General features: G+C 42.3%; 1 protein-coding gene across 2 annotated transcripts in view; it reads left to right on the top strand.

Moving 5' to 3' along the window:
* Window positions 1-14114, top strand: part of LOC138202565 (proline-rich protein 5-like) — a 20622-nt gene extending 6508 nt beyond the window's left edge. For both annotated transcript variants that reach the window (XM_069156683.1, XM_069156682.1), the window contains 7 exons: window positions 844-924; window positions 1717-1823; window positions 3982-4073; window positions 4276-4416; window positions 11450-11594; window positions 11789-12079; window positions 13177-14114. In XM_069156683.1, coding sequence (XP_069012784.1) covers window positions 844-924; window positions 1717-1823; window positions 3982-4073; window positions 4276-4416; window positions 11450-11594; window positions 11789-12079; window positions 13177-13517 — 1198 coding nt within the window. In that variant the 3' untranslated portion in view covers window positions 13518-14114. The remainder of the gene's footprint in view (window positions 1-843; window positions 925-1716; window positions 1824-3981; window positions 4074-4275; window positions 4417-11449; window positions 11595-11788; window positions 12080-13176) is intronic.
* Window positions 14115-15035: the final 921 nt, after the last annotated feature.

Genomic DNA, 15035 nt, shown 5'->3' with positions numbered 1-15035 from the left:
GATGCTATGAATGGGAATTTGTCTCTCCTCCCCGAGGGTCCATCACTACCCCTCTTCATCTCCATCCATCCCTCGTTCCTCTTTTCATGTCTTTCTGCCTCACAAATTCCTTTTTCTTCGGCTTTCTCTCTTATTTCTTTGGTTGTTTTTATGGTGTTTCAGCTTTTATTTGAAAGCAGGAGCCGTCAAGTGTGCTGGGTGCTTGGAGGGCTACATACACAACGCAACCTGGACTGAAACCGTCAGGGAAACAAGTTCATGACTCTCTGATCTTTTATGTTTGACTCTCCTGTTGACTTCCACAGCATCAGGGCTAAATCTGCCCGAGGGTTCTCAGATGTTGGTGGCTGCAAGAGACAACCAACATTTTAGAGCCTCCTCAGTATTTCAAACGTCCCACTTGAGTTGATCAACCGGCCTGTGGTACTTTAAATCAAAAATAAGAGACGAAAGATATGATATATCTAAGTCTATAAAGCCACAGCCGTGCTAATGTAGATTTAAGTAAAACCGCCAATAGAAACTCCCGTGTCCACCGTATGTCCCGTCCACTACATCCAACTCTGCTCACAAAGGTTTTTTTATTTGCAAACAAAAGTTTTTCCTTTGTAAACCAAAAAGTCTCGTTTCATAAGCAAAATTTAAAATTGTGTGACCAAAACTAACAAAACTGTGCGAGCAAATTAGTTTGCACTGCAAATAATTTTATTAATTGCAGTGCAAGAGATTTACACAAAAAACACTAAAATGCCTTCATATAAGTCTAACTGCCTCTGGAGGAAGGCTTGTTAATTTGTATGTCTTTATTTGTTTCTAAATGCTTTCCTGTGTGTTTATTCACAGCATTCACAACGCAGTGATCTCAGTTTTCCAGAAGAAGGATCTGGGAGAAAATGAACTCTACACTCTGAATGAAGGTGTCAGGTTAGTTTCTTTCTAGACCAAACTACAGTATTTACTTTCATAATTTCTCCTCTCATCTTTGCTGTAGCGGCAGATTTGATGCACACTCTTACTCCCATATCCCGCAGACAGTTTCAGCATGCTAAATTTAGTCTTAACTCGAGTCCAAACATTAACACATGTCCACTGACAGTTACTGATGTTGCCTCACTCTCAGCTGCATCATGGGTAATTTGTTTCCCTTGGCTGTGTACCGTCCACTGAGTCAGAAACACCTTAAACTAAAGGGGAAATGATGGGTCGAGGTTACAGAAGGGCCACTGATGTGTGTTTAATTACAGTGTGGGCAGTTGAGACGGGGCTGTCATAAAACTGCAGCAGACACATACATGTACACACAGTACTCAGTACTCAGTGATGGTTGTTCTTTTTTAAAGAATACCAGTCTAGCATGTCCGGGGGGGGGGGGGGGGCTGCAAATACACTTAAGCTGTTATATCAAACAACAACAGCTTTATATGACATACGACTGCAGCAGCAGTTATGAATATGTTCTCTCGAAAAAGACCAGCAGACTTTGTTAATTTGCATACAGTGTTTGCCCAGCGCTGTCTTCTGTACCACAAAGATTAAAGGTTACATTTTAAAGGAACAACTTCTTTTCTCATTTCCTGAGTCTGCGCTGTTTAAACACTCGCAGTGTGTGCATACAATCTCATTACGTCTCGTTTATGTGATGATGTGTGTGTATGTGAAGTGTGTCGGGTCTCTTCGTGCTCTATTTGTACTCACCTGCGCTGGTGTGTTTTGCAGGCAGCTGCTGAAGACTGAGCTTGGCTCTTTCTTCACGGAGTATCTCCAGAACCAGCTGCTCACTAAAGGCATGGTTATACTGAGAGACAAGATCCGCTACTACGAAGGTACAAAAACAAAACTCGACACAGATACACACACATTCACCTCAGGGGGGCTGCGTAAACAGACTGAACCATGTTTTTTTTAATTTTGTATATATATATATATATATATCATACAACGTGCTTATTACAAGAGCTTTATGTACAGAAAAAACAATAACTTTCTTATTTCCCTCAGACCCAAATTAAATATATAATTGGTAGATATTAGCATCTGACACACCTTTTAAACATCATCTGATATTTAAAAGACTTAATTACTAGCATAAAATCGGGAGAAACCAAGTAATAAGAAGCAAAACAGAATAAAAACAACGTCTTTGCCGTCCCATAATCCCTCTGTATATCTCAAAGCTGCAGCTCTGAGATACCGGACCAATTTTGAAGAGATCAAATCAAAGAAGTCTGGACATGTTAAGTTTAGTTAAGAATGGCATAAGAACATATTAACTCTAAAGAATAGTTTTTAAGTTGTTAAAGGTGGCCATTTTAAGTCACCTCTTCTTCAAGAGGGAATCATATATTCTTCATTAAATGTGATAAATCCTATTTGAACCTGCATATTTCCAGAGAAGCACATTTCCGCTACATGCTAAAAAAAACGATATCAAAGGCCTTTTTTTTTTTAAGCCTTTATTTTTGAATTTCTCTCCGTTATTAACTCACAGTGCCTCCTGCTTTCATGAAGAGCAGTCACAGCGTCGGTGATTAATTTCACATTTCAGAGTCTTTATCTGAGTGTCACACAAGTCTCGTCTCCGAGAAAGTAAAAGAAACATAATAATTGACTAAAATTCCAGATGCAGTGTGAACCCTGTGAGTTAACTATTAGTTTGAGCTGTGAGAACAGGGCTTTATCTCTCCACCGACACTTCTGGTGAAGGACACACACGCGCACACACACACACACACACACACACACACACACACACACACACACACAGACACACACGCAGCACACACACACACAGACACACACACAGACACACACACACCACAGTGAGACTGAGGCACTGAAGAGGTGAAGAACTGGGGACAATGACATTATTTTGTTCTCTCTGTTGTGGTAAATGTGTGACCTTTATCCAAAGCACCTTAGAGATGATAGAAAACACGCACACACACACACACACACACACACACACACACACACACACACAACAGAAGGTTACAGCAACGACGTCACAATAACCAGACAGGAAGTGATCATTTGCGTCAGCAGCATATTGAGTTAGTAAGAAATATAAGATAAGACAAACCACAGAACCCATTGTTCTGGCTTAATCAATAGCAGTGTGTGTGTGTGTGTGTGTGTGTGTGTGTGTGTGTGCGTGTGTGTGCGCGTGTGACCAAATCAAAAGGATTTTCTCAAAAGATCACTGAGACACAGTATACTGTATACTAGTTAAGATATTATAATTGTTTATTGATGACAAAACAGACTTCTTATCTGATTTTGCAGTTTTACACAGAATGTTTCTGCCTCTTTTAGATTATTGTCTGGGAGCCAATAAGTTCTGCTCTTGTAAACCTCGTATCTGACAGTCAAACGTCTCCAAGCTAGAGACCCAGGTATTTTTCTCAATTTTTGGTTGAGACTAAACCAGAAGAGCTAAAAGAGCCATGAATATTAGCCTATATTCATTAAGAGATGAAACGCAACTCCAAAACATGTTGCTTCATTTCCACTGAAAGATGGTAATAAGTCACATATGATGTTTTCAGCTTTGGACTGTAGCTGCAAGAAGTTTACATTGAGCCTGTTGAACAATTTAATGCCAATAATTTAATGCTCATACTTCTCAACTATTTGACTGACTGATCTCTCCTTAGATGGGGGGAGGGTGAGGATGCATCAGAGCCAAAGCAACGCAATTTTAAATCAATGCATTTGATCAGTAATTGAATAAAAATAATATAATCATAATCATCATACATAAACAATAATCATAAAAACGCGAACTATCGGCCCTGATAATCAGCCAGGCCGATAATCGGTCAACCTGTAATTTACATCCATATGTTTCAATTCTAAATCACAGGCATGGTTTGCATGGAACAATACATGTTCATAAGTATAGAACATAATCTCTTTGTTGACAACATGTCTTGTTTCTGGAGTCTCTCTGACTTTCCGGATGATCCTCTGGTTCTGTCACAGGTCAGAAGTTACTGGACTCTCTGGCCGACACCTGGGACTTCTTCTTCTGTGATGTTCTGTCCATGCTGCAGGCCATCTTCTATCCTGTACAGGTCCGCACACACACACACACACACACGCACACACGCACGCACGCACGCACACACACACACACACACACACACACACACACACACACACACACACACACACACACAAACACACACACACACAAACACACACACACACACTCCCCAGCTAACATTCAAATTAAGCAGCTCTATCATGTTGACGTGTGTGTTGACGTGTCTGCAGGGAAAGGAGCCGTCAGTGCGTCAGTTGGCTCTTCTCCACTTTAGGAACATCATCACCCTCAACCTGAAACTGGACGAGGCGCTGTCTCGACCCCGAGCCAGAGTTCCTCCCTCCATCATACAGATGCTGCTAATACTCCAGGTACATGCACACACACACACACACACACACACACACGCACACCTACCTTCACCTCCGTTCTCCTCTTTGTGTACGAGTCTCTCACGCTGCCTCTCTTATCCACACGTCATGCACATCCGTGACATGACATGGGTGAAGGAAACAGGGTAAACCACAACAGATGGTGAAAGAGGAGCAGAAGCTCGAGAAAGAGGTCGAGAGGGTTGTTTTTTTTTTTTTTTTGCAGAGGGATCTCACAGGAAGTAATCTCAGCGTGAACACAGAGCACAGTTGTCTTCCCATGACCACTCAGCCCCCTCTGCACCCTCCCTCTCGCTGTGTTTGTCTGTCTGAACTATCCATGTCATTTAAGAGCATGACATCCTCACAAGACCAGAAAAACTTGGCAAGTTAGTTGTCATTATGAGCTTATTAGACCTCATGAACTAAAAGTTTATATTTCATGTTGCAAAGTTAAAAGCAATATGTCATGGTGTGAAAGCAGAAGCGTCCATGTGTCCATGTTTTTATACTTCGGTGAACCAGAGTACCGATGGTGGGAAAGCCCTATTGTTATCCAAGGAATTATTATTCTTTTCGTTCCTTATTTTTATCCGGAAAGAACTGTATTTTTGGAGGCTTTGCCATATTCAAAAACTCATGAAAGTTGGTACACACATCTCTCCCGGCTACAAATTCAATGGACATGTGTATCACATGTATGTACGTATACGTCAACTCAACAGGAAGTCCACCATTTTGAATTTAGTCGCCATTTTTGCCGATTCACACATGTTGTACTTTCACGAACTCCTCCTAGGGATTTTGTCGGACCCACCTGGAATTGAGTCTGTGCACTCTTAACATGTTTGGAATTAACAGTTATCAAAATAATACGTTTCCGTTGATCGGTGTGCCCGTGGCGTGGCGGCCAAAAAGTCCACCTCAGAAGGAGGGATTGAGACAGACGGAGGGACTCTAAAATCAGGAAAACATCTGAAATTCACACAGTTCTGATGGAATGAATAAACATACAACTACATTTGAATCCTTATTATGGACTCGAATAACAGACATCACAGTATGCTAATCTGCCATCATAACTGTTGCCAGTAATCAGTGTAGATTTGCTCTCACTTTTGCTGAGACAAACACTGATCCTGACTCACACACTGTATGACGCTGGAACAGTCACCTGTGGTGATGCTGAAACTAGACACGGTGGGATCTCTGGTTAGTTAGAAGAGACATTGAGGAGGCAGCGTGTGTCCGCAAAACACCTCCAAAATTTAACAATAACAATTTCCTCTTTTTCAAGTTACAAGATGGTTGAAACCTTATTTAATGTTAAGTGGTTGAATTGTTGAAACTAAAAGGTCTAAATTCAGTTACATGTTAAGCAGAAGTGTTGGTCGTCCCAAATTCTCCTAAATTCACCAAAAAGTCAGTCAGCTGTTTGTTGAAGTTGAAAGTTGAAAGTTTTATGTTGAGCTTATTCTTCTTATTTAACTGTGGCTTGGTACCAGCGCATCAACTTTTATAAGTGTATTTAAAATAACTTTTCACTTTTTCAATGATTTTCTTATGTTCTACTCTCATAGCAAAAAGTGCTTTATTTTTATAGCTAACACACTAATACTAATGAGAACCTTTTTCTGTCCAAATAATTCAATGAAAAGCTTGTGAAGTTGTGCAGCTTCATGTCATACTTAAAATGTATTTTCAATTACAATTTTAGCAGCAGTAAAACACTCTCTCTCTGACATGGACACCTCTTTACATATTAATCTAAATTCTCAACTTTTAACCAGTTGTGAGCCACTTGTGAACTTTTTTGTGCAAGAACTAACATTAACACTACTGTTCAAGTAAGCGTCCAATTACTTTTGAACCCCTCATTTTTGGGCATGTTTTTAAATAGCTTTATCTCATAAATATTATTATGAACCTCCACAAATTAAAGCTGAAATTCATCACTTTAATTAAAATTCATTTATTTTATTTTGAGCTGAATTTGTTGAAGAACACGGCTATAATAATCTATTTAGTTAATTTTTTTTATTTACATTTATATTCAATGTTTACATTTATGTAAAACAATGATGAATTTTTAAAGGTGAATTGATGTGATTGGCCCCTAAAGAGTAATTTCTGGTGGTCTTTGGGGACAGTCGTTGATCCTGTTTCAGTTTAAATGATTTCGGTCTCTTTGGGGTTCAAAATGTCCACTCTGGTATTTAGGATGACGAGTCTGGTGTTGGCCATGTTCCCAGCGTGGCGTTGTTCCTCTCCAGCGGGTGGTGCTGTTGTCCCTGTCGGACTGCTCTATGTGTCTTTTGCAGTGCCCACAAATGTTGTGTGCCGTCCCTGCACCAGACCACTTCTTGTAAGGGGTTGTGTCGGGGAGTCTTTGGTCGTCTCGGTGCTGGTACCTGGGATGTCCGCTCAGTGCTTCTGCAGGGGAAAAGTCTTTATCTTGGTCTGATCTCCAGTTTCTGTGACTGCGTCTGAAGACCTTCCTCTCTTTCATGTCCATCACTTGTTCTCTACTGTTGTGGTTGAACAGGCCTCCTTGTTCTGACTCTTCTGTCAGTTGTGCTTCTTCTTCACCGCCCACTGAATCAGAAAATGTCCTTTCAATAACCAGCAGTTTATATCTGCGATGTTTCTGTCGCGCCCAAATACCAGCTGAATACTTGTTGGGGCCTTGGTCTCGGCGATGACGGACAATAACGACTTTCCTGCCTGACGCCTTCATCTCTGGTGCTTCATCGGTGCAGCTGTCAATGTTGCTGCTCTGAGATGTCTCATTGCGTCTTTTTGGCTTGGATATGTCACCTTGTGCCAGGGACACATCTTCTTCTCTGTACGTTGAATCAGAGAGTCCTCGGTAGCGGGCAAGCAGCTGGTATCTTCGGTGTTTCCGCCGTGCCCACATACCAGAAGAATCCTTGCTGGGGATGGAGCCCGGGTCTCTGCGACGGTGGACGATAAAGACTTTCCTGCTCATCGTGTCCATCACTGGTGCTCCATTGGTGCAGTCGTCCATGTTGCTGCTCTGAGATGTCTCATTGCCTCCTTTCGGCCCAGACCCGTCTTCTCTTTTAGACTCTGAATCGGAGATTCCTCGGTAGCGGGCAAGCAGCAGGAACTTGCGATGTTTCCGCAGTGCCCACAGACCAGAGGAGTCCTTGCTGGTGATTGAAACAGCGTTTCCACAAAGGCAGTCAGTTAAGGTTCTCCTGCTCTTCTCGTTTATCACCGGTGCTACACTGGTGCAGATCCCTTTGTCTTTACTCGGAAACGTTCCAATGTCAGCTTGTGTCGCGGGTAAATCCTCCTCACCATTCACTGGATGGGAGATCTTGCGGTAGCGCGCAAGCAGTTGGTACCTGCGCAGTTTGCGAAGTTCCCACAAACAGGAGGTATCTTTGCTTGGATGCCGGTTTCTGCGGCGTGTTTGCTTGCGTTGTTCTTCCATGCGTTCTCGTCAACGAAGCTTGCTGTTGTGCGATGTGTTCTTCAGAACAACTGTAAATGTTTTCTGACCACTTATTCTGCTGTGTTTATACTGTTCTGCTGTGACATCACTCTGCTGTGACATCATCAGATTCTCTTCTTTTAATCTCAGATGAACATTCTACAGAATGCTTCAGAGGCGGCTCTTTAGAGCTCCGTGGTTTCTCTCAGTACTTGAATAACAAGATCATGTGTACATCACTGTGGATTACAGTTTGTCCATGTTGTGATAAACTCTGAGAAAAGCAGAGTCATACTTACGTTGACACCTGGAGGCAAGTTAGAGTCGCTGGTTAACCCACCCTGCACACCGTTGGACAGTTGGGTGGCTGTGGCTCCATCTCCTCCTGTCTACAATGGGTCAAGGTTTCCATGTGTGAAATTCTGAACCCATTCTGAAAGGTAGGTAGACTATATAGCCTTACACGGTTGCTTCCAGATATCAATGTCTGAGTGTGTGTGTGAGTGTGAAATTACTACAAACAGAAATAACAGATTCATTTTTAATCAAGTTTTTTCCCCTATAAACTGAATTTTGGTACATTTTTAATTAAATGCTAGACATAATTATAATTCCGTTTTTTTTGCTTTCATTGGTGTGTATCCATAGGTTCCTACTGGATGAACTGTGTTCTTAGTAGTGTGCTTGCATGGTTTCACCTGTGTGTGAAGTTCACCAGCTGCAGATCCATCAGTGTTTGAAAGTTGTAGCACCTCTTTCCTTTTCTGCAGCTATGGCTTCGACAGTTGAAGGTTTTTGTTTTTTTTCAGTAAAGTGTATCGAAATTCTTCTGGTTTCCCAGGTTGGCCTGTGCATTTGTAGCAGAAAGGTCAAAGCAGCCGGAGTAACTGAATGAGCTTTTTTATCGAATCATTTAGACAGTTTTCTCTACTGTTGAGTTTAGTCCTAGTGTAGTTAAACCAACCTGTAAAATTGATTCAAAAGAAACAACCTAAAAGGGCAAAATCCCTCACTGACCTGCAGACATATGACGAGTATCAAAAGGTTTTCAACAACTGCTTCTAATGAGGAGGGCTCAAGTTGTCAGAAAATAACTGAAAGTCATGTTTGAGTGATCATTTCTGAATCCTTTACTAACAGCTGTTTTTCAGTCATTAAGAATTAAGAATAAAGGTTTTTGTGACTGGAAGTGAACTTTCCTTTTATCATTTAAAACCAAACGTGCTAACTTGGTATTGTCGTTTCTTTTAGGTACCCCAGCTGATAAAATGGCTTTTCCATGAACCCTTTGAGATGATTCGACAGTACAACAACCATCCAAATGTTTTAGAAGAACCTCAGGAAGGATTTTAATGTTTCTTGAAACACCTATTTGGGTTTATTGGTAACATTAGAGGAATTTAGAGATATGTAGAGATGTTTTAGCAACGACTTTGTCTCCCAAAGAATTAAAAAGAAGAAATAGTCTCTTCAGCTTACTGAGCAGAAGACTAACTAATCAGAGCTCGCCCCTCCTGCCTAAAGAGTAGACTTGTTAAATTGGGTGTTACTTCATCAGGGGTAAGATGCGGGGTGGATAATGAATGGTAGAGGATTAAGTGTTTGAATCATCGACCCAAATCTGCTCCTTCCAGATTCAGACGGAGAGGGCAAGACAATTAATTTATTCCCTGTTTTATTCATTGTGTACAGATACACTGCAGAGTTGTTTTTAATTGGGCTTTTTTTTGGTTTTGGCCACAATGAATATTTACAGAAGGAGAAACAGAAAACCAGGTAGGGTCAAAGGTGCGGAAGAAGACAGGAAAGCAGGGCAGCTTGGAGAAAGGTTGAGTGTAAGAGAGATCAAATGCAGTGCTGAATGTGTGCTGGTTTTTACTTCTTGTTTCATCTGTTAGTAATTTCCCTTTTATCCTGTTAATGCGCTGTGACGCCGGTCCACTGAAGTCTGCTCCATTTATGTGGTTTGTTGCTGCGCTGTGGCTTTCCTGCCTGGGCTCAGTGATTCAGAGCACTGAGACGTGATTGATCCCATGTTTTTGTTACTTGAAAACATTGCGGCCCATCTCTATTCTCCTCGTGTGAAAATGTGCGTAAAAATCTTGTTGAAGTGATTCTGAACTGAGTCCAACTTCTAAACGTATTTCATCATTTTAAATGTTTTTTATGTTGAGCAGAGCAACATAAAATAACAAAGTAGGTGTTTATTTTGCTCGAATCGATATTTCTATGTCAACGATGCATCTACATGTAACGTGAACGATGTCGCTCCAAGTGATGAATCTACAGAGAATTACATCTCGACGGTTCTCCTCAGCTCGATGGGTCTTTCAGCTCGTTGTTTTGGTTCAGTCTCATTAGTGTTATTTCAAGCTGAAGCAGGAAGTCCTTGTAAAGCCACTGTACGCTCATGCCTGCAGCACCAAACATCAGACACGGTTAATGACGAGCTGTTGTGCCTGGTGGAGAATTTAGCTGCTGAAGAGACAGAAACTTCCCTCTGAATTTGGTGGAAATCAGGCCAGAAGTAGAAGAAGAGTGAATATTGGTGACACACACACACACACTAATGCTAATGCTGCTTTTGTGTCTGCTGCATGGGTTAGCAGCTGTTTGCTGACACATTTGTCAATTTAGTGACGGGTGATACACGTGTTATTATAACACGTATACTGTTAAATACGTGTTATTGTTCTATATGCAGTTTGTAACACTTTTCCCAAGTGCCAAAAAAAAAAAAAAAAATCAACTGATGCAAATTTAAGATGCAACCAAAGAGCTGAAGAATATTAGCTTGTGCACAAAAGCCCTTTGTACGGACCGAGTATTCTATATAAATAAATAGTCAGAGAGAAATTAGAAATTTCAAACCTGAAGTCAGCGTGAAACTTTGTGCACAAACCAGCCAGACATATACAGTACCTGATAATTGGAGAGGACCTGTTGGGTTCTGTTTTGTCTGAGTTGTTTAGCTCCCTGCTCTCCAGCTCTTTTTTTTTTCACCATTTACACAAACGCTATTAAGTTGTAATTAGTCTGAGGATGTGCATCATTTTCCTTGTAAAGTATAATTTAAGGAAGTCAGCACGCTGGTATTATTATATATTCTGTGCAGTGGGATTTAGCAATATGTTTACATCTTTTGTTCACTTTCCTCACATACATATCTTTCTTTGTGTGCAGTATATTTCCAGTTTAAACCAGTCACATGGGTTTGTTTTGTCTGCCGCTCCATTCATTCAGTTCATTTTTGTATTATCTGACCACGTTTACATGTGTTTATACACGTCTAGGATCGGGACTAAATCCACTCAACACTTTACTGAGCTTGTCTTCTGTTGGTGTCTATAAAAAAAAACAAAAAAACATATTGTTCTAATGTTTTAACCAATGTTCATCAGAGATCTTTCATTCCGCTCGGTGTTCGATAAAATCAAACTGAGCTCTTTCTTTCTTTTTCCTTAGAAACGTCCTCGTGGTTTTAAAATGGTTTCCATTCCCACCAGTCAACAAGCAGCAGTTAACCAGACGACACTAACTGTTTGAGTGTATGTTTGTGTGTCCTTGATCCAGGGCGTCCATGAATCTAAAGGTGTAACAGATGACTACCTTCGTCTGGAGTCTCTCATCCAGAAGGTGGTCTCTCCCTACCTCGGCACTCATGGTTTATACTCCAGAGACGGATCCTCCAACCTGCACTGCTCCTCCTGCCTTTTAGGTGTGTGTGTGTGTGTGTGTGTGTGTGTGTGTGTGTGTGTGTGTGTGTGCGCGCGCGCAGAAAATGTCCAGTAAAAGTGTTTCTAAATGTCCCATGCTCCTGTGTTTGCGTGGTGTTCTGTGGCATGTTTTCAATTATAAAGTTATCAAAATAAAAAAGACAGTCTTTCTCTCTTCTTCCCTTGATCTCTTTAGAAAAGCGGTTGCAGCCCTCCTGCAAACCTGGCAACTCTCCCGCTGCCAAGAATCCAGTGGTCCGCTCTAAAAGCTACAACGTTCCCATGCTCACGCCTGTAGTCGAGTACGACATGGACGCCTCCGCGGGAGGGAGCGCGAGCATCAGGAGACACTCCGTCTGTGAGATGACTTCCTGCGTGGAGGAGAGCAGCCCCGCGGCCAAATCCGCTGCCGGCAACGCCGGCAACGCCAGCACGTCCAGCCTCGCCAACCACTCCCCAGATTCCACTGCCTCCGCTGCACTTTCAGGTAACAGGAAATATAACAAATCCACCGCCACTTCCAAAATAAGACATTATCATTTCTACGCAGGTTACTTTAGGTTGCTTTAGGTTACTTTTTAAACACGGTGCACCCGAGCAAAACATTTTGCATCCCACTGAATGCTACACAAGCTTTTTTTTTTGTTCTTTTCATATTTCTTTTCAGTTAATCAAACGCAACGCACTGTTTTGAGAGCTCTCGAAAATCTCTATGGTTTTGAAGTTGAAGTGAAACACGTTATCATTTATGTCATAATTCTATATTTTAAAAAGGCAGCTTGAAATAGATACTCGAGAGTTAAAATAAGACATCCAGAAATGTCATTAGACGTGATCGTCCTGCGTCATTTTCTTCATAATGCGCGGCACATCCAGTTAATCCCACCAGTCGTGAGGACGCATCACGTTTATCTGGGTGCGTTGAAGGTGTATTAATCAAACATCAAAAGTTTGTGTCTTTTCAATTACTTTAAAAACAAACTAATGCATGCTGCTAAACCCTTCGCAACTGAGAGAACACATATTGTAGCACAGGCAGCTGATCAAAAATGACTTTTGATTATAAAAATGAACAGTCAAACTAACTTTAGTGCACGTGTATTTAGGCCACGCCCAAATCCAGCCTCTTCTTCAGAGGAAATGGAAAAAGCTCGTGCAGAGACTGATGCGCACAGTGATAATCTTTTACATTGTAATCTTTTTAATTTGTTTTAATGTTTTGCATGTTTTGTTATCTCCTGCATGTCCCCCCGTGTGTTACAAGACGAGTGTACACGAGTTGTGCATCCGGCTACGTAGCTGCGTATTACCTACAAAGCTGTCCAGGTTTTTGTTGGTCAATCACTTTCTGCTGCCTCAAGTAAGCAATGCACCAACAATGCACCTGACCACGCCTCATTTTAAAACTAACACACCCATCTGAGCACCCATGGGAGCAAATACAATTGTTAATTAAACATCATGGGCGCTGGACAGGAAAACGTTAAACTGCGTCGGTCCAAAACTATTAAAGATACTTGCCTGGAGACGCTTCGTGCCAGGTGTCGGCTGGAGACCTTAAAACTGTCCCTGTTCTTTGTGCAGACGCTGCGACCTCCAGCCGGGACACCCGGCCCGGAGATGCAGACGGTCCCGCTCCCCCCCACCGTCTCCAGCCACAGCGCCCCTCCCCCTGCATCCTCCCTGAGCCGTTCCCGGGCGAGGACACGCACCGCTCCGGCTCGCTGGAGTTCGACTCCAAAGTGCTGACCCGAGACGCGAGCTCCGGTCCCAGCCTGTCCTCCAGTTCCGAGATCTCGACGGACCGCGTCGAGGATTCTTTGGACTCGGAGCTGGAGCCCGACGGCATCTTTCTGGACTTCTCGCGGCGCTGCTCCGGAGGGTCGACGCACAGCAGAGACAGCAGCAGGCAGAGTGTGGCGTGACACGCGCTCATTTCCTGTGTGGACGGAGTTTCCTTTGTGTGATGCGGGGATGAGTGGAAACAACACTGAGGCTCTTCACACCCTGTGACTCCTCCTGCTGTTTCCTGGAGGCTCCAGATCTTCAGGGATTCTTTCAAACTGAATTATTTTTCTATGTAATGTCCTCTACCGCTAAAAACGAGTCTAGCCTCATGATGACTAATTAATATATCAGGTTGTTTTTTTTGAAGTGTAGGACATCATCACTGGCCCTGCGGGAAGCTCTAATCACATCAGTCACTTGACTTTTAAACTAAAGTGTCTCTAATAGAATTAGTAGACAAGTAGACCACGGAGGTGTGTCGTAGGCTTTTCTCTCTCAAACATAATCGTACCGTTTCCTGTTATTGATGACAACACGTAGAACCAGTGGTGATAACACACTGCAGGAACAGGAGCTGTTCTTCCACTGTCACGTATCTTTTTTAAATCATGGATGTTGGAAAAACTCGTGCTGTCAAATTCAAACTTTTAACTTTTCATGTCTGATTTTTGACCAATGATGCACCGCAATGCATTTTATGAAATGATAATTAAAATATTCTTCTGAATTTTGCAGTTTGTCTCCATCTGAATTGAAGTCTGAATCTGGTGGCCACGTATATACTGTACATGTTGAGTATTTTGGCTTAAACTGTTGCTGTAGTTACCGAGCAGCTCAGTGGAAGAAGTGACAGGACATGTACCTTTTTTTTAATTTATTTTTTATTTTTTTAAATGCTTTTACGCCTCATTTACACAAGATCAGTGACAAAGTACACCGACAATTGTTTGCTGCTGATTTTTTTTTATGTTTGAGCAAATCCATTTGACCGGATACCATCCACATAAAAGTCAGCTGCGGCTCAGCTGGCAGAGTGGGTTGCCCACTAATCATAAGGTTGCCAGTTTGATCCCCAAGTCCTCCCGTCCACATGCTGAAGTGTCCTCGGGTGAGACACGGAACGTCACGTTGCTCCTGGTGCCGGACGACCGCCTTGCACGGCGTCTCTGCCACCGCTGGCGAGTGAGAGTTTGTGGACGGGAGGTAAACTGTTGAACAGCGCTTTGAGACCGCTACGGTGGTAAAGCTTTATATAAGTGCAGACCGTTTACCATGAAAGCTGGTCCCAGTGCTAAGCGAACCCTCAGTGAAGTCAGAGTTACTGTAGGTTTTTAGTCAAATCAAGTCGTTCGCGGCTGCAGCTACTTTCTTAAAGAAAGTTCAGTTTTGAAATTGGAAGTCTTTAGATAAAAGCTAATCGAGTGTTTCCAGTCAGCCAAGCTCCCGTCCGTCCAGTCATCGGTTCAGGATTATTGCAGTTTTCAAACCTTGAACTTCTTTCATTCTGCTTCCTGTTAAATCAAGATTGTCTCTGAAGCTCGTCTCCGTGTTGTCGCAGAGGACGCGTCAGTCACTTATTCAGTCACAGTTTTAAATATTAGTGAACTTTTCCATGACGAAATCTAGCTGAACTGGTTGTGTTGAAAAACTCCCAG

The sequence above is a fragment of the Embiotoca jacksoni genome, unplaced genomic scaffold (genome assembly GCF_022577435.1).
Source record: "Embiotoca jacksoni isolate LCO1_2020_lvr unplaced genomic scaffold, fEmbJac1.0.p SCAF_21, whole genome shotgun sequence".
Taxonomy (NCBI): domain Eukaryota; kingdom Metazoa; phylum Chordata; class Actinopteri; family Embiotocidae; genus Embiotoca; species Embiotoca jacksoni.
Note: the sequence above shows the minus strand (reverse complement) of the source record. Positions and strands in the feature narration are given on the sequence as shown.